Source organism: Geotrypetes seraphini, chromosome 1, assembly GCF_902459505.1.
Source record: "Geotrypetes seraphini chromosome 1, aGeoSer1.1, whole genome shotgun sequence".
In the NCBI taxonomy this organism is placed as follows: Eukaryota; Metazoa; Chordata; class Amphibia; order Gymnophiona; family Dermophiidae; genus Geotrypetes; species Geotrypetes seraphini.
The window spans coordinates 218743831-218769775 of NC_047084.1; the positions used below are offsets into that span (position 1 = coordinate 218743831).

A 25945-nucleotide genomic window follows, 5' to 3' on the forward strand; every position below is an offset into this window, starting at 1 on the left:
GGTGGAACTTTTTATTTAAGATATCCATGCAAATGTATATATAGTGAGATATCAATTTTTGAAATGTTTTCTTTGAACCTTCTCACCTAACTGCTTTTCTATCTACGAAGCACCTTTAAGGAGTATGAAGTTTAGAGCTCTTAGAATGGAATTATACTCTGTATCCAGGTGCTAGATGAAAAATCATGATCTTAAACCCCCCCCAAATTCTTTTTCTCTGTTTTTAAAAAACATTTTCAAAATCTACATTTTATCAGGCAAAAGTGCCACCGAAGTCACTAATGTTGAAAATTTAGCCGCCTCTCTATCAGAGGTTTCCAAAATAGTCAAAATGTAAGTAAATATTAAATCTTGATTTTGTTGTTCTTGTGATTCCTTAATTGGTAGATAATAAATTTGAGAAAAAGGAGGAACTGATTCTTCAGGAACTAAAATTATATCCAAGAAATGTCTTTTCAACATCTTTCTAGGTGTAACTGAAAACACCTTAGGGAAATTCAGGAAGCGTAAATTATTATTTTGGGAATAGTTTTCTAATAATTCTGTTTCGCTGCTCAAATCATTATTATCTTTTATCAAGGTTTCCTGCGTTTGACGTAACTCGCTAAAGTCTTTATTCAATTTATCAAACTGAAATTTCAAAAATCCTGTTTCAACTTATATTACTTTCAGTTCTTCTTCTTGCTTTTTTGTTCTTTCTTCCAGACAATGAATTTAGGGATACAATGACTTCCCCAGATTTGCTACTAAATCCCATAATGAATGTAGAGTTACTTCAGGGGACTTAATCAAGGACAATTTAGGCAAAGTGCTTTTTCATATTGCTCGGCACGCAGAGTGCGTGATCCTGGTGGCTCCAGACTGGCCCAGGCACCTGTGGTACGCGAATCTGGTTTGTCTTCTCATGGCAGATCCTCTTCCGCTGCCCCTCTGGCCCATCTTCTGATTCAGGGTTCCATTCCAATGTTAGATCTGGGTCCCTTTTGTCTTACAGTTTGGCTCTTGAAACAGAACGCCTAAGTAAGAAAGGTTATTCGGATAAAGTGATCTCCACCCTCTTAGGTTCTCGGAGACTCTCCACCTCTCAGACTTAGGTGCGAGTTTTCCATCTATTTGAGGAGTGGTGTTCCGCACATGCTGTGGTTCTCCTTTGCGCGTGTTTGCCTCACAAATTGGAGTTCTTGCAGGATGGTGTGGATCAGGGTCTTGCCTGGTCCTCCCTTTAAGTACAGCTTGCGGTTTTGTCTTCTTTTCATGGCTTGTTGCATGGCCAGCATTTGGCCTCTTCCCTGGATGTGATTCACTTCTTGAAAACAGTGAAATTGTTACAGCCGCCAGTTCGTCCTTCGGTTCCAGCCTAGTTCTTTCCGTGCTCGTTCATTCTCCTTTCGAGACTCTTGGCTCTTGCACTTTGAAGGACCTTACTCTTAAGGTGGTGTTCTTGTAGCCATTACCTCAGTGAGGCGTGTTTCCAAACTGCAGGCTTTTTCTTGTAGGCCCCCATTTCTGGAGTTTTCTAGGGAGCAGGTTGTTCTGCGCCCCGTTCCCTCTTTTCTGCTGAAGGTGGTTTCACCTTTTCATGTCAACCAGTCAATTGTCCTTCCAGTCTTGGGTAGTCGGGATAGCTCTTTGGAGCAGAGACAGTTGCACAGATTGGATGTCTGCAGAGTCCTTCGTGCTTACGTGCAGCGAACCCAAGAGTTTTGTCAGTTGGATCATATTTTTGTCCTTTTTGCGGGCCCTCTTAAGGGGGACGAATCTTCTAAGGCTACTATTGCATGTTGGATCAAGGAGGCTATCGCTTCGGCATACCTTCTTCAAAAGAAGCCTGTTTCAGATTTTCTAAAAGCTCATTCTGCTCGGAGGCAGGCAGCTTCTTGGGCTGAGTCTTCTCTTGTGCCTCCGGTTGATATCTGTAAAGCTGTGGTTTGGTCTTCTCTCCATTCTTTTGTTTGGCACTACCGTGTGGATGTTCAGGTGCATCAGGACGAGGTGTTCAGTGAGCATGTTCTTGTGGCGGCCCTTCGGGGGTCCCACCTATGATGAGTACTGCTTTAGTATGTCCCATCCATTTATGTGCCAGTCTGGAGGGACGCTAAAGAAGGAGAAATTAGGTTCCTCCTGCTAATTTTCTTTCTTTTAGTCCCTCCAAACCGGCACACATTTTTATTTGGTGTCTTTTCGCAAAGAGTACATTTTTTTTCTGCACTATCTTTTTGTCTGGGTTTTTTGGGAGCTCAATAAGAGCAGTGGCGTTTGGTTCGTCTGGCTTAGCTGGAGAGCTGTGGGAACGTTTTTGAAGATTCTTATTCTAATCAATATCCAACAGTGTTTTCCCTGTCCAAACCGGACAATTTCTTGGCATTCTCCTTCTGGGAGTGACATTGGTGGTGTTATAGTTCACAGTTCTTAAGTTCTTAGTTAGTTCCTGCTTGGCTATTTGTCAGATTGATTGTAGAGGGTACTGTATAGCCCACTTGTACTACAGCCAAAAGTCAATGTCTGCCTCCACCTGCTGACAGAGGAGCGTAAACCCATCTGTTTCTGTGCCAGTCTTGAGGGATTAAAAGAAAGAAAATTAGTAAGAACCTAATTTCTCCTTTGCACTTCTTCCTATCTAAAAAATGTCTTGTCTCCCCGTTTTATTGTGTCAGCTATTTTTTCTTCCATTTGCATCTTTGCTTTCCTGACTACTCAAACAGCGTCTCTTAACTTCCCCCCCTAAAGATGTCTATTAATTTTAAATTTGTATTAGAGTCAATATCTGTTTTTACTAAAATTGTATACTGCCTAGAAGTCTGATTAGGCGGTATAAGAAATTTTAAATAAACTTGAAACTTGATATTTTTGCCTGTCTTCCTCTTTCTGCGATCCTTTATAGCTTATGAAAGCTAACCTCTTATTCCTTACCTTCTCAGCTACTACTTTTGAGAACAAAGTGGCCTTCTTTTCCTCTTACTTTTACTTACTTGCCTCATAAAAAAGTCTGTTGCTCTTAAAATAATTCCTTTCAGTTTTTTCCACTGTATTTCTTCTCCTTCCAGATGTTCCCATCTAGAAAACAATTCCTTGATGTAATCATCATCCAAACAAAGTTTTTTTTTTTTTTAAATCTAGAACCTTTACTTTTGAATGAGCTCTCACTATAACTGTCTTAATATTAAACCACACCATGCAATGATCACTGGATGCCAGATGATCACCCACTGTAACATCAGAAACACTTTCCCTGTTTGTAAGCACTAAATGATCCCTGCATGGGTTCCATTACCAACTGCTGGAACAGTTCTTCTTGTAGAGAATCCAGGATCACCCTACTTCTAGAAGACCACACAATAGGGATACCCCAATTAACATTTGGCATGTTTAAATCACCTATTAGTAAAATTTCCCCCTTTTTAAATATATTCTGAATGTCTACTATTAAATCTCTGTTCACTTCTTCCATCTGTGAAGGAGGCTTATATATCACACCAATGTTAATATATTTACCATTCCCTTTTTCCAAATTGATCTACAGTGCCTCTACCTTGCCCTGCAGATCCTACAATTGTGTGGCTTTAATATGATCTTTAACATATAACTCTACTCCCCCTCCTTTTCTTCCTACCCTGTCTTTCCTGGACAGATTATAGCCCAGTATAACTACATCTAGGTCATGATTCTCCATGAACCACATCTCTGTGATCGCCACTATATCAAACTCATCTTCTTCCATCACAGCTTCTAGATCCAGAACCTTGTTTCCCATACTTCAAGCATTAGTATTTACTGCTTTCCAGACATTGACCCCCTTTTCCCATCCATGTAGAGGTATTCAATGAGTTACTTACCTGAGGGCTTATACTCACCCGGAGGTTTTGATCACCCTGCCCCATCGCTTCTAGTTTAAAGCCCTCTTCAGTAGATTAGCCAGTCTTCTGCCAAAGATAGTTCCTCCCTTCTGTGAGGGAAAGGAGGGAATCTAGAGACAAAAAAGGTAGCAGAGCTAGTTTGGCAAAGAACTCAGGAAAAGGTAAGCAAGGAGATGGAGATAGATCACATGTTTTAGAGAAAATGAAATAAAGAAGGGGATACAGAATTTGAGTGAGAGACAATCACAATATCCGCTATACTAATGAGTATGCTACATAATTATGACTCACTGCTATACAAAATCCTTCACCCTTATCATCCTGCTAGATCAGTCCACTCTAGTGTGTTGTGCCTGACTGCTAGCAGAAAATAGAGGCAGAGAAATTTGATGTTCCAGTGACATCACTATCATAAGGAGTGATGCAGCCTGGAACAGTATTTCTCTGCCTTCAGTAGATGGAACAGATCAGACTGCTGCAGCAGGACTAGAGACTTGGTCTGCTCCATAAGCCACAGTCTTGCGGCCCTTAGGTTGAGTCCGTGGTCAGTGCTTAGACTGGCAGTGGTTCCCAGGGTCCTTTTCCAGTGGGGTGAGTCTGAAGTCTTTCCTTATCCTCTTGTATTATTACCCTCATTCCTCTCCCCTCCTCGATTCTTGATTCTCTGCATCCATTTGACTCCATTAGCTGTACTGGCACCATTTTTGCAAGTGGATGAACTAGATACACTCTCTCAGCTACAGCTCTGGATGTTGCATTGGCATCTATTCAACTGGTGGCTACATGTAAACCTCCTTCGTCCCAACTGTACCTTCTTGAGGCCCTGGGAGAAAGGTATATCACAGCTCTGTTGTTCTTTCCGCCAACTCCCTTTTCTGTCTTGGAAACCATGCCTTTCTGTACTTACCAGAGGGTGCTGGTAGGGAAAACAGTTGATGCTATACCTGACTGATACTGCCTCACAAAAAAGCAATGTGATACCAAGAAATGATCCCTGAATATAGACAACTAATCTGAATGATCTCATATTGTCTATGCATATTTTTGGCTAAGAAAATTGTGAAATTTAATTTAATGTCATTTTGTGGAGCATGCCTCTGTTAGAAGCAGTGGTAGATTCCTTCACACTGGATCATTCTTTGTGCAGTGTAAAACATAATTGTATGTTTCATTTCTTCTGCTTGTATTTGTCTCAGAGAATTTGCCTACTCAGTTTTTCAATAATAATAGATACTTTTTTAATTTGGCGATAAATGGGTTATTTTTTCATGAAACTATTTATTTCTTTACAGATTTCTGCCAAATTAGGAACAAATGTTGAAAATGTTCTTCGAGAAGTAATTTCAAGAATTCCTCCGTGAGTCCATGTCATGTCATGATTCTATGTGACTTCCTTTTTTTCTCTACCATAAGAACTCTTTCTGGGGATTTATATTTAAGGGTTGGTTTACTCTGTCCATTCCTCTTTTAGTGATCTTGAGCAGAGTTGGTGCACCTTCCTTAGGTCAACCTCAGATTTTATAATGTCTGTGAGTAAGGGATGCTGTGACTATGAGTATTAACGTTGCCAAGGCTATGCACACTCATGTAAGATGAATGTCATTGTTTCCTCATAGTTTTGAGGGTTTTAGTGCCTACATTTTACTGGAGGAGTGGCCTAGTAGTTAGAATTGCTGAGGTTTTATGTTCAAGCCCATTGCTGCTCCTTATAGCACTTGTGGCCAATTCACTTAACCCTCCTTTGCCCCAGCTACCATAGTTAGATTGTGATCCTGTGGGACAGGTAGGAAAAATATTTAAGAGTACCTGATTAGATTGTGAACTGATTGTGAACGCTCAGATGGCTGTACCAATGGGCAGTATATCAAATACCAAATTAATTTGAACACTGAGTTTTAAAGATTTTGAATCCTTGTAAGGAATTTTCCTGGTTTTGAAAAACTAATGTTGACAATATTCTTATCATCTTACAACCATTTTTGAACAGGAAAAACATCAGGATTTCCTCTTCAAAAATACGTGAGAAGGACGTTTTTGCACTGAAAACATTCAAAATGAAAAGCCATTTCCCAAAATGAATTGACCAATATAGAAACACCAAAAAGCCTAGTACAAAATGTCTGGCCTTATTTATACAGAAATGGTTACTCCGATGTCCCTGCAGAACAGAGGGGCACCTTTATAGTCAGTGCAGTTGACTTTAAACAACGCAACCCAGGTACAAATCCCACCTTAATTCCTTTATATGTTATGAGCCCTCCAGGAAAACATACTGTACCAAAAGGTATACCACTACAGTCGCCATCACGCTTGCAGGTCTCTTATAAATTCAGGTGCATTAGGTATTTCTGTGTTCCAGAAGAGCTTACGTATTAGTAAAGAAATGATCAATGAGTTACACCTGAATCCTGTTGTTCAAAATCTTTTGCACTGACCAGTAGGCTGCTCTTTACACTTGCTTGCTTCTCTGTTAGGAATGACCATAATACCTCAAGCTATCATAGAGCCTGGTATCCACTGTCACTTTCATTTCTTAGGAGTGGGTGGAAGAGGGTCAGCAACCACTGGGAGATGAAGGAAAGATCATGCCTTCATCTCTCTAGTGGCCAGCTGCTCAATCAGGGCACCTTTTTTGTATCCTGGACATGATTGAAGCAAGTCTAAATAAAGATATCCTTCTGTTGTTTGTTTGGGTGCTTCTCTTTCCATTATAGCTGAAACACATGCTAAGTTTGGGCCCATCCTAGTCCTACACACAAAACACTTTCAGCACAGTCCCTTGCTATTTGGATGAACTGCAATGGAAAAAGGCCAGATTCTGCCTTTCTAAAATCGTGGTTTGGATGTTTTCGGCAGATTGGCTTTTTTAGGCCATTTTGAGACTTCTATCTGCTTTGAAAAAGAGCACCTTTGGCAAACTATAAACTTATCATAGACAAGATGAAATAACTTGGTTGTGACCATTGCAGAAAGCCATGCATTAGAGCAAAGAAGGTGAAGATGGAAAGCGAGGTAATATCAAATCTTGCAACAAAAGAAATCCTCACTCTGTAGGGAAAAACTTCCAGAATCGAAACTCTTCTTTATCACACATCCAGAAATCCACACAGAACACACTGTGATTCTTAATCTTTATCTTTATTTTTCTTAGATATTGCTTGCCCCAACATTATGGCCCGACGGGACCCGTTTCGCCTCACAAGAGGCTTTCTCAAGGGTTCTAGGGGGAGCACTCTATTAGCGTTCTCTCACTCACAGTGCATGATTTCCTAACATATACATCAAATGCAAACCAAATAGTTTGCTGATAAGTAAATATCCAATGGTTGTGAGTTGTTGCAGAAGAGTATCAATCACATCTTTTCAATTCTGCCTCCTTCCCTAATGGGCTGTAGCTCCCTTTTCGTTTTTTTCTTCTGCAAGCGAGTTGAGAAGTTGTGTTCTGATCTGCTCTGCTCATTTTTAATTATTTTTGGGTATCTTGTATCCGGATTGAGAGGCTTGGTGCTGTGACGTCCCCAAATTTGGAGCAGCTCTGCCTGGGAGAGGACACAGACTCCACGTGGTTGGTCTGCAGCTCACAGGGTAACCAGAAGGTACACCTGTTGAGCTGGCCTGCTCTGTGCCACATGGAAACTCGGGGTTTGTTCCTCTGGGAGCTAGCTCGCCTTCAGCAGTTCATTTGTATCTTCATTGTTTTCAGCAAAATGTCCCCTGAAGAAGGCATCTTCCAAACGCTGAAACTGGGATCCCTGTTGAGACTTATTTCTTTGAATAAGGAACTCATTATTTTGATTAAAAACTTGTTTTGGTTGTTTAAGACATCCCCTTGCCTTTCATGTAATTGAGAAAGTCACTGCCCTGGATCAGTGGCATTGAATATTGCTACTCCTTGGGTTTTGGCCAGGTACTAGTGAGAACGGGCTACTGAGCTTGATGGACCATTGGTCTGACCCAGTAAGGCAATTCTTATGTTTTTATGTTATTAGATGGACTATTGATCTGACCCAATATGACTATTCTTATGTTCTAACTATTGTACTTGATATATTCATAGTTTTTTTTAAATTATTATATTATTTTCAATCTGTAAAATACTGAAAATAAATAGCAATTATGCATTAAAAATTATGGTATAAAGAGGTTTATGGCTTATGTTCACTTAGACCTGGATTCTCTATACGCCGGTATCGGCGGCTGTCGATCAGGTGTCAGTCACTTGATGGCACCATGTAGAGAATTGCGCTTCTGAGAAAAATAGTTGTGCCTATATAAGTGCCTATATAAGTGCTTTATGGTGCCTAATTCCATTTCTGGCATTAGGCGCTGGTAGGCATCTCCAGAGGCATGATTCTGGCGCCTTTTCTTTAGACGCTGGTAGACGCTTTAAATTCTTTAGCACTCTCCAGACCAGTAGAGGTTAACTTTACGAATGGGTATATATCTAATCATGACCAGCAGGTAGAGACTGAAAACAAAACTGTGGGACAGTATATCCTATCCCCTCTTCTCTATTTCCCTCAGTCTTCTTTCAGTCTCCAGCAGGTGTTGATGTGATCTGTACCCATCTCCCTTGGTAGGGCTGTTGGAATTTGTTTAGGGGGTTTATTGTCCCTGTTTTTGGCCGGACGGAGCTTGGGCGGACCCTGTTTGGGGGTTCGTCCGACCTCGGGGGTGTCAAACCCGGCGGGTCTCGAGCGGGGTCCCTCCCCCCACTTCCTCCACCTCCCCACATTTTTTTAGAGGAGCCTCAGCAGTAAGCCTTGCCCCCTAAATCAAGCAAGGCATATTGCTTCGAGAGCCTGTGGAGTCTGTTCTGTAAAAAAAAAAAAAAAATCCTGAGGTAGTGCTGGTCTGGAGGGTTGTTTCCCTTTAAGAAAACTGTATTTTACTGTATTTTTTCATCTAACCGGCACTTTTTTCTAGCTAGGTCGCGTATGGAGCAATTGTGCCCTTCTCCGGGGGAGGGGGACACAATTAGGTCCAGCCGCGAGGCACTCGCGGCCGGCCTGAACTCGGCGGTTTGGGTCGGTGAGTGGTGGAGCTCCGTCGGCAGCGGCTGCAGGCGCCCAGAGCTCCCCGCCGATGGTGCCTCGCGAGTCGGCTTGGAGCAGTGGGGAAGCCCGGTCTTCTCCAACCGCCCACGGAGGCTGATTTTTTGACAGCTGATGCCGACTTGCCTGTTTTAGCGGCTGGGACTGTTCAGTCTTCTCAGCCGCTACAGGCCATGGAGGGAGCTTTTTTGGCGGGAACTTCGCCATTTTCTCTGTCTGGCCCCGCCATTTTGTCTGCAACCTCAGGTGACCTTCCCCCTGTATTGCAAACACAGGGGCAGGTTTCAGTTGGGACCCCTGCTGAGGCAGGGAGTCCCTGGGGACCCCCAGGGGTTTTTTGTCCCCAATTTATTTTCTTTCTTTGTGCAGACAAGTGGGGGTCCCACGTGCACCTGGGGGGTTTCGGGGGTGGTTTCCCTCCGCGCCCCCTATGGCTTTGCCTCCCTCTTTTCGTTTGGCGTCCCCTCTTCCTCCTCCCTCATCCAAGCGCCCGCGGGGGGGCTTGGATTGCGGAATGGTGGTCGGAGGAGCGGGTTGGCATGGTTGAGGACCTGGCTGCTTTGGTGGGCTTCCAGGATCCTCTAGAGGGGACGCCCGCTGGCAGCGGGGCGGCGGGTTTCCCGTCTTCCAGAGCAGATGCGTCCGTGGTGCGCTTTTTATTCTGAGGGATGAGCTTTTAGACCTGATGTAGCAGGTCTCCTTGGTGCTGCTTTTTTGAAGTTGCGCCGCCGGAGACCCCGCGTATGGGGGCCCCTCTGCTTCAGGGGGTCTGTCCTGTTTCCCGCTCTTTTCCTGTGCGTCAGGATTTTCGGGATTTTGTGTTTCGTCTGGCGCGTAGCATGGCTCGTTTGTATCCCATCCCTGGGGGGGATCGGGCTACTTTAGTATCGCCAGTCGTAGACGCGGTGGTCTCGGCGATTTCTAAGTGGCATATCGTCCCTGTTGAGGGCGGGTCTGCCTTGCGGGACTCTGAGGAGCGCAAATTGGAGAATATCCTTAAGCTCAATTTTCAGGTCTCGGCTTTTGGGGTCCAGGCGGCTATTTGTGGGGGGCTGGTCGCTCGCGCCGTTTTTCGGTGGGCTGAGCGCGTCCTGGATCGGGAGTCTGATGACTGGTCTCTGGTGGATCAGGAGGTGGCAAAGATTGAGATGGCGGCCTCGTTCCTCTCTGATGCTCTTTATGACTTAGTGCGGATCTCGGCTAAGTCTATGGCCTTTGGAGTGGCCGCGCGGCGTATTTTGTGGCTGCGCGCTTGGGCGGCGGATGCTGCGTCCAAAGCTAAACTTACTAAATTTCCCTTTCGGGGGTCTTTTTTGTTTGGGGAGGAATTGGATAAGTTGATTCAGACTCTGACGGACTCTAAGGTTCCCCGTCTGCCTGAGGACCGTGCCCGTCCTGCGTCTCGGGGTGGCGCTGCCCGGGGGCGTTTGCGGGAGTTTCGCAAGTATCGCCCTGGGCGTGGGGCTGCTTCTTTCCCGGCTCCGGGATTTTCCAGGGGTCGGTTCTTTCAGCGCATGCAGCCCTTTCGGGGGGCCCGTCGGGGGGCAGGGAATCCCTCCGCCGGCTCCCCCGCTTCCCGTCCTGCGCAATGACTCCTTGCCGGCGCCCCCTTTGGTTCCGGTGGGGGCCCGGCTGCGCGAATTTTTCCCAAAGTGGGCCGAGATCACGTCCGATCAGTGGGTCCTGGAGGTGGTGCGGGACGGTTATGCTCTGGAGTTCGCCCGCTCTCTGCCGGACCTTTTCCTCGCTTCTCCATGTCAGTCTCCAGGGAAGACGCAAGCTTTTCGCCAGACCCTGCAGCGCTTGCTGGATCTCAAGGCAGTGGTGCCGGTGCCCCCTCCGGAGTGGGGCACCGGCAGGTACTCCATTTACTTTGTGGTGCCCAAGAAGGAGGGGACCTTTCGGCCCATCCTGGATTTGAAAGGGGTCAACAGGGCTCTCAAGATTCCTTCTTTCCGCATGGAAGCTCTGCGGTCGGTCATTCTGGCGGTTCAGCCGGGGGAGTTCCTCACTTCTCTCGATCTGACGGAAGCCTACTTGCATGTTCCCATTCGGGACTCTCATCAGCGCTTCCTGCGCTTTGCGATCTTGGGGCGGCTCTATCAGTTCTGTGCGCTTCCCTTTGGTCTGGCCACGGCTCCCCGGACGTTCACCTAGGTGATGGTGGTCGTCGCGGCAGCCTTGCGGTCGGAGGGCATCCTGGTTCACCCCTACCTAGACGACTGGTTGATTCGGGCAAAGTCGTTGCAGGAGAGCTCCCGGGTTACGGCTCGGGTGGTGGAGTTTCTCCGGTCGCTGGGCTGGGTGGTCAACCTTTCCAAGAGTCGGTTGGTCCCGGCTCAGCGCCTGGAGTACTTTGGGGTTCTGTTCGACACCTCCTTGGGGAAGGTCTTCCTTCCAGAGGCCCGGGTGAGCAATTTGCAATCGCAGGTTCGCCTGCTTTTGGCGTCCCGGTGTCCTCGGGCGCGAGATTTCCTCCAGGTCTTGGGGTCGATGGTGGCGTCCCTGGACGTGGTGAGGTGGGCGCGGGCCCACATGCGTCCTCTTCAGTATGCTCTGCTCCGGAGGTGGTCTCCCCAGAGGCAAGATTTGGATGTTCCGGTGCCCCTGCGGGGGTTGGCGCGCGGCAGCCTGCGCTGGTGGCTCCGGACCCCTCACCTGGTTCAGGGGGTGGGTCTGGATCTCCCGCAGTGGACGGTGCTCCTGACGGATGCGAGTCTCCTGGGTTGGGGGGCTCAGTGTTTGGGTCACTCAGCTCAGGGCACCTGGTCCGCGGAGGAGGCCGCCTGGTCGATCAACGTGTTGGAGACCAGAGCGGTCCGTCTGGCGCTAAACTAAACTAAACTAAACTAAACCTTAGGTTTGTATACCGCATCATCTCCGCAAGCGCAGAGCTCGGCACGGTTTACAGAGGTTAGGAGGAAAGGAACTACAAAGATGGATATAGGAGAGGGAATAAGAAGATAGGGAGGGAACAGGGTACTAGAGAACGAGGGGTGATTAGATTTTTGAAAAGAGCCAAGTTTTCAGATGTTTACGGAAGGATTGGAAGGAGCTGACATTTCTGAGCGGGGATGAGAGGTTGTTCCAGAGTTCTGTGGTTCTAAAAGGGAGGGATGTTCCAAGTTTTCCTGCGCGGGATATACCTTTTGTAGATGGGAAAGATAGTTTCAGTTTTTGGGAGGATCTAGAGGAGAGTGGGTTAGAGGAATTCCAAAGGAGTGGGATAACGGGGGGTAGGATGCCATGTAGAATCTTGAAGGATAAGCAGGCACATTTGTAGAGGACTCTGGAGTATACTGGGAGCCAGTGAAGCTTGGAGAGGAGAGGGGAGACGTGATCAAACTTGCCTTTTGTGAAAATAAGCTTGGCCGCGGCGTTCTGAATTAGTTGAAGTCTGTGGAGGTTTTTCTTAGTTAGGCATATATAGAGGGAGTTGCAGTAGTCCAGTCTGGAGAGGATGGTGGATTGAACGAGGATGGCGAAATGAGAATGGAGAATGAGAATGGCGCTGTTAGCTTTCCACTCCCTTTTGCTGGGCAAGTCGGTCAGAGTGCTGTCGGACAATGCCACGGCGGTGGCTTATGTCAATCGTCAGGGGGCACCAGGAGCACTCCGGTGGCGCAGGAGGCGGCTCTGCTCATGGTTTGGGCGGAGTCCCATCTGCTGGACCTCTCGGCCTCTCATATAGCCGGGGTAGAAAATGTTCAGGCAGACTTCCTCAGTCGTCACTTCCTAGATCCAGGAGAGTGGTGTCTCGGCGCCGGGGCGTTTCAGTTGATAGTGCAGGCTTGGGGGCAGCCCCTGATGGACCTGGTGGCCACGGTGGCAACGCCAAAGTGCCCCGCTTCTTCAGTCGTCGCAGGGACGGTTTGGCCGAGGATCTGGATGCTCTGGTCCAGCCATGGCCAATGGAGGGGCTGTTGTATGTGTTCCCTCCTTGGCCGCTGGTGGGCAGAGTGCTTCTTCGCATTGTTCACCATCCGGGTCGGGTGGTGCTGGTGCCTCCGGATTGGCCTCGACGTCCGTGGTATGCGGATCTGGTGAGGCACCTGGTGGCGGATCCTCTTCCTCTGCCTCTCTAGGACGACCTTCTGACGCAGGGTCCCATTCCCATGTTCGACCCGTCTCCCTTCTGTCTTACGGCGTGGCTCTTGAAAGGGGTCGCCTTAGCAAGAAGGGATATTCAGACAAGGTGATCTCTACACTGTTGGGGTCCCGGAGGCTTTCTACCTCTCGGGCTTATGTGCGGGTTTGGCGTCTCTTTGAGGAATGGTGTCGGGCGCAGGGAGTGTCCTCTTTTCTCGCTTCCCTGCCTAACATTCTAGAGTTCTTGCAGGATGGCCTGGATAGAGGCCTGGCTTGGTCTTCTCTCCGGGTTCCTCTTGCGGCCCTGTCGGCTTTTCGAGGGTTGGTGTCAGGTCAGCGTTTGTCGGCTCTTCCTGATGTGATTCGGGTTTTGCGGGCGGCCAAGTTGCTTAGGCCTCCCCTACGGCCCTCGGTTCCCTCTTGGGATCTTAATCTGGTTCTCTCTGTTTTTGGTGCGCTCGCCTTTCGAGCCCTTGGACGACTGTTCTTTGAAGGACCTTACTTTGAAGGCGGTCTTTTTGGTGGCCATTACTGCTGCTAGGCGTGTTTCTGAGCTGCAGGCTTTCTCTTGTAGGGCTCCCTTCTTGGAGTTTTCTAGGGAGCGGGTCGTCTTGCGGCCTGTTCCTTCCTTTCTGCCGAAGGTTGTTTCTCCTTTTCATGTCAATCAATCAGTGGTTCTCCCGGTCTTGGGTGGTCGGGAGGGCTCTTCTGAGCAACGGCAGCTGCGCAAGATGGATGTCGGTCGGGTCCTTCGCTCTTATGTGCAGCGGACCCAGGAATTCCGGAAGTCCGATCATCTTTTTGTCCTCCTGGCGGGTCCTCGTCGGGGAGCTAGCGCTTCTAAGGCTACTATTGCGCGCTGGATCAAGGAGACGATTGCTTCCGCTTATCTTCTGAAACAGCAGCCTGTTCCGGAGTTTCTCAAGGCTCATTCCACTCGGGGTCAGGCGGCTTCTTGGGCTGAGTCGTCGCTCGTGCCTCCAGTGGATATTGGTAAGGCTGCGGTTTGGTCCTCCTTGCATTCCTTTGTTCGTCATTATCGGGTTGATGTGCAGGCGCGTCGGGACGCGGTGTTGGGGGATCGTGTACTGGTATCGGCCCTTCGGGGGTCCCGCCCGTGAGAGGGACTGCTTTGGTACGTCCCATTCGTAAAGTTAACCTCTACTGGTCTGGAGAGTGCTAAAGAAGGAGAAATTAGGTTCTTACCTGCTAATTTACTTTCTTTTAGCTTCTCCAGACCAGTAGAGGTCCCCACCCTGTTGTTGTTGTTGTTCGGGCTGTTGCGCGGGCAGTTTTTTGTGTTTTGCTGCGGGTTCTAGTATTTTTCTAGGGCCGGGGAGAATTAAAGAACAGCGGCTGTGGCTCGGCTGGCTTAGCTGGCGAGCTGTGGGGACATTTTCCTTCGGGTATTTCTCCTCTGCATTTTCCAACAGCATTTTTTGGGTATGTTAATTGTTACTCCTGTTCGGAGTATTGTTTTCTTTCTGTTTTCCAGTTCTTGGTTCTGCTTGGCTATTCGGCAGACTGAGGGAAATAGAGAAGAGGGGATAGGATATACTGTCCCACAGTTTTGTTTTCAGTCTCCACCTGCTGGTCATGATTAGATATATACCCATTCGTAAAGTTAACCTCTACTGGTCTGGAGAAGCTAAAAGAAAGTAAATTAGCAGGTAAGAACCTAATTTCTCCTTTAAAGTTATTTGCTGTTTCAAATGGTGTTTCCCTACTAACATAGGTGCCGATAGGGCACCTACCAGCACTTATGTTAAGGCGCCGTTTGTAGAATTTCCCCCTTAAGGTTTTAATGAAACTAATAGTTTAACCAGGAGTGCCTGAATTTTAGCATATACCTGTAATTTGCAAGTATGTAAAAATATATAGCTAGATCTCTATGTCTATATACACATACTTATGTGTGTGTGGATATACAGTATATGTATGGATAGATAGATTGGTGGGTCTGTGTAAATGCACATTTTTGTATTTGATACTGAATTAAAACTACACTCTTGCTTTGCTACATTTCTTACACTCTATGTTCTAGGCCCAGTGTACAGCGCAGTGACCCGCTCAAAGCACTGGTGTTTGACTCCGCTTTTGACCACTACAGGGGAATTGTAGCTAACATTGCTTTGTTTGGTGGAGAGATTTGTAAAGGGCAGAAGATTGTGTCTTCTCACACGGGGAAAAGCTATGAAGTTAATGAAGTGGGGATCCTCACACCAAATGAACAACCTGCTGTGAAACTGTAAGTAAGAAATTATTGCTGTAATAACCTCAGCACAATTAGATAATGGATTCACAGACCTTATGCTCCCCCCCACCCCTGCACCCAGATGATTGCTTCATTAATTTCTGGCTGATATCGCTACTGGCATCAGCGTAATTATTTTCCAAGACTGGGTGGTCATTTGCTTGGTTGTAATTCACTAAATAATAGGTAGACAGACGGGCTTGTAGATAAGACTGTTACTGTGTGGCTTATATTTTGGAATGAGGTGGAATGCTTTAAAAACAGAAGAATGGAAATTTTTGTTATTAATCAGAATCGCAGCCTGTAGCCTGTTTTATACGAGCCATACTGCATCAGAGCAGAGGAGTAATCTAGTGGTTAGAGCAGCAGGCTGAGAATCAATCCAAAAAAGAGGGAACCACCAGGAAATGGAGATCAGTCACACCAAACAAATAAAAGTGGGGTCGAGACAATGATCTTGCAATGTCAAACCAAGTTCCTTTATTGAGATATAAAAATGACTTTTCTTTGTTTGGTAAGAATCAGTCAAGCCAGGTTTAAATCCCGGTGTCACTAATTATAATCTTGGATAAGTCACTAACCCCTCCATTGCCTTGGGTGCAAATCTAGATTGAAGCTGTCTGGGGACAGGTAAAATAAATACCTACCATACCTGAATGAAACTCACTAAATCCAAAACATATGCATGTTCATTAATGTCTAAAGATGCCTGCCTGTATGCCTGGGCGGATGATAAACATATCGGGGTTATAGGAGGCTAAAGGAGTGACTTTATGCATTGGGCAATGGCAGGAGCTAATGCAGACAATGACGTGCAGCTTCTACTGTGAAATTAGCTGAAAAATATATTACAGCAAAGCTGTAATTGATGAGCATGCAAATTACTGCTACATTAAAAATGTGTCGGTAATCTTCAGGTTCTTGCTAAAATGCCCCCCTTCCTGTCAGTGCGTGTGTGGTGATTGACTCAAACAGTAACAGAAAGGGAGACATTAACTAAAAAAAAAAAAAAAGAAAAATCTGCTGCCCAGTCTGTCTCCCAGCCCAAACCCCCTACACCCAGCATAGCTTTCTGAATCAGCCCCTTTAGTCCTTGGTATTCCAGTGGCCCCCTTTTCTTCTCCCTGGACAGAAGTGATCTGATTCATACCCCCTACTAGCAGCACACCTCATCCTCCAGTACACCTTAAAGGGGCAAGAGCAATGCCCACTCACTTCTGTCTTTGCACTGCTATCTGGGAAAAATAAAGTGGTGGCTGACCCTGGGTGGTGCATCGTTATTTGGTATTCTGAGCAGAGACTACCAAATAAGGGAAAAATTCCCTTATATCAGGCTGATCCTGCTTGGTGCATCCCAGGTTGCATTGTGCGGGGTCGGATGGTAGCAAGGAGGCAGGAGTGAGTGGTCATTGCTCCTGTCTCTTGAAACTTAGAAACATGATGACAGATAAAGGCCAAATGGCCCATCTAGTCTACCCAGGTACACTGGGAGGGGTCAAGGGTGGGTGGGCTACTAGGGATTTTTTTTTAAACGTCAAGGACAGGAAAATAAGGTGAGGTGGGGTGGGGGTTGGTAGACTACCAGGAATTAAAGAGGCCAATGCAGAATGCTATGTTGGGGGCAAAGAGATTGGTTTGGGAAGCTCTCCTAACCCTTTTTCACTGCTTCAAATGTAGTGGTAAATCTTATGCATTGCTCTCTCTTAGAAGCATCTCTGAATTGATGTAATTTCACAAATAGTCTTCTTAGTATTCATTTTTGTATGCTGTGTGCCACTATGTATTAAACCAATTAACTTTGGTGCTGAATCTCTTGACTCTTATGGTAATTAAGGTAGCTTAGTTTGCTTGCAAACTGTGGTACCATAAATAAGGCAGAGTGCTTTTTTTATGGGATCTGGAAAAAGATTCAAATTGTACTTTGAAAAATTAGTTGCCTTCTTAAGACTGACACCCTGATGCCAATTTTATTTAGGTATGCAGGACAGGTTGGCTATGTGATTGCAGGGATGAAAGATGTACAAGAAGCTCAAATAGGAGACACTTTGTATCTTCAGAAGCATCCAGTGGAGCCCTTACCTGGGTTTAAATCAGCAAAACCAATGGTGTTTGCAGGTAAGGTTGTCACAGATCCAAATCCAATTTATCTGTCTGCATGTCAGAACCTGGATGAGTCCAGGACTGCACATAAAAATTTAAAAAATACATAAAATAGAAATAAATTGTTTAAACATCCAGAAAAAAATAAAGCAGCTGTACACATGTTGGTGATGTACAATATTGAGACCCAACATGGTCCATATTTCAGCAGAACTAGCCTTCCTCAGGATTCCTCAATAGAACAGAAAGATGGATATATTAAAAAAAGTGACACAAAATTGTATAGCATATTTTATAGTAAGCTTATCAATAAATGGTGAAAAGTGTTCAATGTCAAAGTGCTTCCTAAAAAGTGCAGCTACATTATACATCCGAAGATCTGGGACATTAGGACCACCCAAACATTTATCCAGGGTAAGTTTAAGCATCCCAATCCGAGGAGCCCTGGATCTCCAAATAAAGCTGTTTTAAATGAGAGCTCGTCTCGGCGTCGAAGCCAAAGTGGCATAGTTTGCAGAGGGTACAAGATTTTTGGGACCATAACCATCTTGACCAGGGCCACCCTCCCCTGAATGTTCAGCGGTAGCTCCTGCCAAGCCTGGCATAACTTCCCAAGGATCGCTTAACATTGGCGGTATAAAGAGTAGCTAAGTCAGTACTAAGGAAAATATCCAAATAACGCATAGGCTTGGTCATAGGGGGAATAAGCAGCAAAGCATGCCAAGATGCCGGGGGACTTCCCCCAACAATAGGAGCTCCGATTTGCTACAGTTAACTTGCAATCCAGACAGGGCTCCAAAAGCCCGGATCACCTCCAAAGCTCTATGCAAGTGGGAGGTGACCTGATCTAAATAGAGCAGGATGTCATCGGCAAAAAGGCTAATTTTACACTCCTGGGCACCAACCTGAATCCCCCGAATACCCACATCCTGCCGTATCTTAGCAGCCAGAGGCTCAATGGCCAGGAGAAAAAGAAGCGGGGACAGGGGACATCCCTGTCGGGTACCCCTCTGCAGCCCAAAGTCCGCCGTAAGTCCCCCATTTATCAAAAGGCGCGCTCTATGGTTAGTGTACAGAGCAGACACCCAGGCCAAGAATGAACCCTGAAAGCCACCCTGATCGAGGACCCAGAAAAGGTATTCCCAAGATATACTATCGAATGCCTTTTCCATATCCAAACCCGCTACCGCCTCCAAACCTCCCCGGCCCGACCGAGCATGAATAGCACCCAAGACCTTCAACAAATTCATAGAGGCATAGCGCCCCGGCACAAAACCAACCTGATCAGTATGAATAAGGGCAGGAAGAAAGCAGTTCAAGCGTGTCGCCAATGTCATAGCCAAGAGTTTGATGTCCTGGTCCAAGAAGGAGATGGGCCGAAAGGAACCCACTAGATCCGGATTCTTGCCGGGCTTGGGGATTAAGACCACATGGGCCATATTATCCGGGAAAGCACCCCCCTCCGCTGCCACAGTGTTATACATCTCACACAGGGGCTGCGCAATTAGGTCTGGGAGAATCCGATAGTATTCCGGACCAAACCCACTCGGCCCGGGCGCTTTCGTTAATTTGAGGGATTTAATAGAAGCCCTCAATTCCTCAACAGTGACAGGCTGACTCAGGGAGGCAGCCTGGTTGGCATCCAGCTGCGGCACTTGAAGATCCTGAAAGAAAGCACCCAAGGCATCCCTGTCCAACGACCGCCGCCCTTATAGAGCTTCGTAGTACTGGACAAACTGATCGGCTATCTGCCTCTCCCCCTCGTGCCGATTCCCCTTGGTATCTCGAATAACAGTGATAATTAGCCGTTTTTTAAAGGGGCGATCCAGGTTAGCTAGAAGTTTCCCCGCCTTACCGCCCCAGCGATAAAGATTATAACATTGGTAAAAGAGAGACTGTTTCGCACGCTGGTGGAGTAGGGCCTCTATTTGCCCCCGAATCCCCTTGTATTCCAGATGGTCCGAGTCTGACAGGTTGGCTATGTGCACCCTACGAAACCCATGTAATTGCTGAGTAAGCTTCAAAAGCTCCCCCTCTCGTTTTTTGTGCTTAGCGGCCAAGTATGCTATAATATGGCCCCGCATGACCGCCTTGGACACATACCAGAAAGACACCGGTCCCACCTCCGGAGTAGCATTTGTAGCCTGATAATCAATCCATCTCGCCCGGAGAAAGGTCCGGAACTCGGGATCATTGTACAAATGCGGGGACAATTTCCAAGAAGATGTTTTACGGCCTGTGGAGAGAGTCAGTGTGAGCTCCACCATCGCGTGGTCAGATATCGTGGCCTCAGTGATCACGGACTTAGTAACCCAGGAGAACAGCCGTTTATCAAGGAGAAGGTAGTCTAACCGGGCATAAACCTTGTGAACATGGGAGTAAAAGGTAAATTCAGAGTCATAAGGGTGTAAGGCACGCCACACATCAACCAGATCCAAATGTTGCACCAAGAATCCCACCCCCTTGTTGTCATGATCTTTCAGACAAGCCCTTGGAGGTCTGCAGTCCACCCCCGGAGCCGCTGTGATATTGAGATCTCCACCCAGGATCATTTGGTACTCAGGGTAAGCTGACACTAAGAAAAGGACTGTGGAAAAGAAATGACAATAGACATTTGGAGCATAGAGGTTACAGAGGAGTATTTTCAGACCCCACACCTCCCCCAGAACTATGATGTATCTCCCATCCTGGTCTTGAAGTTGTTTATGTAACGTGAAGGGCAGCTGTTTGTGCTGCAGAATCGCCACCCCGTGCTGCCGCCCACTAAAGGTGGAGGAATAGACTTCCCCATCCCAGTTCTTCCGCAACTTAGCATGTTCAGTCTGAGTGAGATGGTCTCCTGCAAGTAAGCCAGTCAGGATGCGAGCCCGCTTAATGGGAGAGTGAATATCATCTACATTAAATGAGACCACCTTCAAGTCCGCCATAGCAAAAGAAAACAAAGGGAGACAGAAACAAAGATACAGTGGGGAAAGAGAAAGAAAAAGAAAGAAAGAAAAAAGAAAGAAAATCCCACCCCCCCTCAGTATCAGGAGAGGCTCAGCCAGGCTCAACAGGCAGCTCAGGTACAGTACCAGCAGTGGTATACGGAAATGGAGCAGGCCAAGCCTCCCAGCCAAGCTCCACCACTCCAAGAAAGAAAAGTCGCAGCCTCTGCTCCCAAGGTACTCCCACACATCCCCTACAATCATTCCCCATACAGACACACCCTCCCCATTCACACACCACTCTCCCCCAATCCCCCAACCCCCTGCCCCCCTCCCTTACCCCCCAAAGCATGCTCTCCCTTCCAACACACAATCCCAAAGACAGTCCCGCAGCCTACCCGGAAAACCCCCACCCACTTCCCCAAGAAACCTCCAATCCTGCAGCCCCCCCGGCCGCTAAATTCAGAAAACCAAAACATAACAACAAGTCCAGGCAGATAGCCCAAGTAATGGCAGGCAAAGTCTCAAAGCCGGGAACCTCAGCAGGTGAAGCAACCCTCAGGGACTCTCAAAATAACAGCTGGACTGTTCTAGACGTCCCAAGAACTGATAGGCGAAAAAGGCTTTTAAGCAGATCTCTGCAGCTTGGGGCAGCGAGGAACAGCAAGCCCCGTGGGCCATCCTCTGGCCCCGTTGAAGTAAAGGAATCCTGCAAAGATCCCTGGTCCGCGGGCAGTCCCCGTAAGCCCTCCAGAGCAGAATCCCGGCCCAACGGGAAAAGGAATGCAGATAAAAAGCAAAAGTTCCCAAATGACCATCTCAGGCAGGCATCTTCGCCAGCAAAGCTCTGGCCTCCTCAGTCGTAGACACGGTGTGGGTCGCGCCATCATACCAGACCTGCAGCTTGGCCGGGGACACCAGTGCGAACTGCACCCCTCTGTTATGCAGGTCCGTGCAGAATGGCGCCATGATCTTGCATTGGGCCGCAACCTTCACCAAGTAGTCATTGAAGACCAACACATGGGAGATCCTTCATATTCCAAGGCCCCTGCCTTGCGATAGGCCTGGAGGATCAAGTTTCAAGTTTATTAATTGGCTTGTTCAATCGCTTAATCGGATTTCTAAGCGATGTACAATAAAATATACATCCATAAGGAAACAAAAACATTACATACACTTAATTAATTATAATATAAACAAAAGGTAAGAGGGGATGAAATACATTTTTTATAGTAAAGAAAGAACATACAGGGAAAATACAAAAGGAAGTTGGAAAAACAAAAAAAGCAGAATAATTCACTAAAATAACACTTTATAAAAAAATTTAATTAATTTGCAAATGCATCTTTAAACAGAAAGGTTTTTAATTCGCTTTTAAATTTCCCAAACACCTTCTCCTCCCGTAAAAACATGGGAAGCGCATTCCAAATCTGGGGAGCTGTACATGAGAAGATAAATTGTCTTCTTGTACTAATAATTTTTAACGAAGGAATTGATAAAAGGTTCCGTTCACTAGATCGTAAGGTTCTTTTAACTGAATATGGGATAAGTAACCTAAATAAAAATGCTGGAGTCTTATTTTCTAATGTTTTAAAAATAATTGTACATAATTTATGCGTAATTCTATGAATGACTGGAAGCCAATGTGCCTTTTTAAGGAGTGGTGTCACATGATCAAATTTTTTAGATTTTGTTATTAATTTAATAGAAGCATTTTGAATAATTTGTAATCGTTTAATTTCTTGTAAAGCAATTCCTGTAAATAATGAATTGCAATAATCGATTTTAGACATCACCAGAGAGTGAATAAGAATATTAAGTGCTTTGGGACAGAGAAATTTAGAAATAGATCGAATTTTCCGCAACCTATAGAAGGTAGTTTTAACAATACTACTAATGTGATCATGATAATTAAGTTTATTATCAAAAATTACTCCTAGAATTTTAGTATTTTTAACTAATTGAAGAGGAATATTTTGAATCAAAATAGGAGCAACTAAAGAAAAACTTTCCTTCCAAGGAAAAAGCATGATATTTGTTTTTTTGATATTGAGGGCCAATCTGTTTTTGTCCAGCCAATGATGAATTTGCTCGAGTTTTTCATTAATTGTCAAAATTTCATTTATGTTGTTATTGTTTAGGGGGTACAATAACTGTATATCATCAGCATAGGCAAAAACATGAAATCCTATAGATTGACATAATGTCAATAGAGGTGCCAAAAATATATTAAAAAGTAAAGGTGAAAGTATAGATCCTTGTGGAACCCCATGTGATATTTGTGAAGTTGAAGAAGAAGAATCATTAAAAATTACTGTAGATGTGCGATTACTGAAATAAGATGTAAACCATGCTAGAACATCATCTGTAACCCCAATAGCTTGAAGTCTAGCAAGGAGTAATTGGTGATCAATCGTATCAAACGCTGCTGAGAGATCAAGAGATGTTAAAAGCACCGATTGATGATGATCCAAGAAATATTGAATTGAAGTTGTCATACCAATTAGTGAATGTTCTGTACTATGGTGTTGTCTAAAACCAGTTTGATTGGGATGTAACACATTTGTTTGCTCAACAAACTCTGAAATCTGGTTAAAGACAATTTTTTCTGTTAACTTTGCTAAAAATGGAATGTTGGATATTGGTCTGTAATTAGACAAATCATCATGATTAGCATTTTTATCTTTAAGAATGGGTCGAATAAATGATTTTTTCCAATCTAGTGGAACTGTTTGTTGTTTTAAACTTTCTGTTACTAATACCTGAATCCAAGGTCCAAAGATGTCAAAGTATTGTTTGAGAAGAAATGGTGGTATTTGGTCTGCTTTTGAGCTTTTGATATTCAGAGTTTTAAGAGTAATTTCAATCTCCTTAAGGCTAGGTATTTTAAATTTTGAACATTTTGAAAATAATACATCTTGGTTATTCTGATCTAATTCAATTTGAATGTTAGAATTTTTGAAGGATTTTCTTATATTAGTAATTTTTCCAGGATCAGCTCCTTCTCCCGCCAGTTGGTGTAGCGGGCGATGGCCGTTCTCACTCTTCTCCCATCCGTGGGTTTTACACCGATGCGGTGGGCCCTCTCACACCCATAGCGGTTTGCTCCCTCAGGCAGACCCAGTTTGGCCAGCAGCCAGGTGGTGAAGATGGTATACAATTCCTGGTCCGCCACCGTTTCCGGGAGCCCAACGAGCCTCAGATTGTTACAGTGGCTCCTATTCTCCTGCTTCTCCAATTTGTCTGCCAGCTCCTGAAACGTTTTTCAAAGCTCCGCCATCTGCGTCGCCAGGCCCGTGCACGTGTCCTCCTGATCGGACACTCGCTGCTCAACCTCAGTCAGACGTCAGCTGTGGGAATCGAATTTTTCATGCATCTTGTCCACAGCCGACTGGATTTTATTTTATCAGCCAACGCCGCGGACACAGACCTGGTGATGTCCGTGATCCAGTCCCCAGCTGGTATAGTGAAAGTGGCTTGTTCCACCGCCATCTTGGAGGGAGTAGTCGAGGGCTTATCCCGGGCACTGCAGGCTGTTTTTATGGGCATACCCAACTCGGAAGCTGACCCCCAAAGGTGCCCCTGGGAAGCAAGGGAGTTACCGAGCAGGTTAATGGAAAGAATACATGGGGGGATGCAAGAAAAGGCAGATATAGTCGCGATTTTTCTCTCAGTGGAGCGGGAGCTCTCCATACGCACGTCCAACTAGGCAGGCTGCATCATGTGACCCCCCTATATTGGATTCTTATTTGCAGTTTCACCATTTCATTGGCACTATGCCCCCTCCCCCCCCGTATTTCTTTAATGTTTTTAACATGTATTGTGTACAGTACAGCTGCTTTGTTTTCCCTGGATGTTTAAATAAATGACTTATTTCTATTCTTTGTACTTTTTATGTGCGGTTCTGAACTTATCTGGTACTGTGTGTCGTGATTCCACTTCTTTCTGCATCCTCAGTGTTGAAAAAAAAATTCCCCTTGTTTTGCTTTACAGTTTCTTATTGCAACAGCATAGATACCCCAGAAAGAAGTGATTTTAAAAGATTAGAAAAATGGTTCAACATTTGGCAGTTAAAATTTTAATTCAAAGAAGTATACTGTATAGCGATGCACATGTGGTGTAAAATCCCAAAAGAATTCTGTTTGCTAAAGGATGAGAGCACAGGCTAGGAGAGGGGCCTTGGGGTGATATTGTTGGAGGATCTTCAGGCATCAAAACAATGTGACAAGGCAGTGGCTGTAGCCAGAAGGATACTAGGCTGCATAGAAAGAGGTATATCCAGTAGAAGAAAGGCGGAGTTAATGCCTTTATACAGGTTGTCAGTGAAGCTCCATTTGGAGAACTATGTACAGTCTTGGAGGCCGTATCTCACTAAGGATATCAAGAGACCTGAGGCGGTTCAGAGGAAGGCAACAAAAATGATATGGGGTTTGTGCCAAAAGACTTTTGAGAAGACGCTTGAAGACTTCAATATGTGTATACCTTAGACTGCAGGGGTGTCAAAGTCCCTCCCTCGCAATCCAGTCGGGTTTTCAGGATTTCCCCAATGAATATACATGAGATCTATTTGCATGCACTGCTTTCATTTTATGCTAATAGATTTCATGCATATTCATTGGGGAAATCCTGAAAATCCGACTGGATTGCAGCCCTCGAGGACTGACTTTGACACCTGTGCCTTAGAGGTTAGGAGGGATATGATACAGAAATATTAATATGCAAACTAATCTTTTTTAGAGTAAGAGACGTAGGTATAGTGTCAGGAAATACTTTTTCACAGAAAGGGTGGTGGATGCCTAGAATGCTCTCCCACAGGAGGTTATGAAGATGAAAATGGTGATGGAATTCAAGAATGCATGGGATAAAAACAGGATCACTAAGTAGAGAAAGACAAAACTTAAATGATCTCATAACTAGGGTGAGCTTTGACAGCAGTTTCACAGGTTGAAGTAAGACCAATGCTAGGCAGACTTCTATGGTCTAGGTTCCATAAATGACATAAACAGATCAGCAGTGGCGCACCAAGGGGGGGCGGGGGAGGGGCGGTCCGCCCCGGGTGCACGGCCCAAGGGGGTGCACAGCTGGCCACTCACCGGGGAATAGGCTGCCATTGCCGTCATCAGGAACAAGCTGGCACCGAGTTTTCCCTCCCTGCTTCTCTTCCCCGCGAGCCGACCAACTCTAGCCGTCCGACGTCAATTCTGACGTCGGAGAGGATGTTCTGGGCCAGTCAATCGCTGCCTGGCTGGCTGGAACGTCCTCTCCGACGTTAGAATTGACATTGGGCAGCGAGAGTTGGTTGGCCCGCGGGGAAGAGAAGCAAAGCGAACTCGGTGCTGGCCTGTTTCCGATGACCAGTGGCAGCCTTTCCCCGGCGGCGGTGGCAACAGCATGTTTCCTAATGGCGGTGGCATGGGGGTGGGCAGGGAGAAAGAAAGGGGGGGGAGACAGGGAGCCAAAAAGAAAGAAAGAGGGGGGGGACAAAGAAAGGGGGCAGGGTGAAAGAAAGAAAAATTGGGCATGGGGAGAGAGAGAGAGAAAGACAGACATAGAGAAAGAAAGGGGGCATGGGGAGAGAGAAAGAAAGAAGGGGGCAGGGTGAAAGAAAGAAATGGGACACAGAGAGAGAGAGAAAGACAAACAGAAAGAAAGGGGGCATGGGGAGAG

At 46.0% G+C, this 25945-nt stretch overlaps 1 protein-coding gene across 8 annotated transcripts in view; it reads left to right on the plus strand.

Annotated features, from left to right (window-relative positions):
- GUF1 (GUF1 homolog, GTPase) overlaps nt 1-25945 on the plus strand; it is a 129250-nt gene that overhangs the window by 24456 nt on the left and 78849 nt on the right. For all 8 annotated transcript variants that reach the window (XM_033946227.1, XM_033946245.1, XM_033946218.1 and 5 more), the window contains 3 exons: nt 5147-5211; nt 15042-15245; nt 17227-17366. In XM_033946227.1, coding sequence (XP_033802118.1) covers nt 5147-5211; nt 15042-15245; nt 17227-17366 — 409 coding nt within the window. The remainder of the gene's footprint in view (nt 1-5146; nt 5212-15041; nt 15246-17226; nt 17367-25945) is intronic.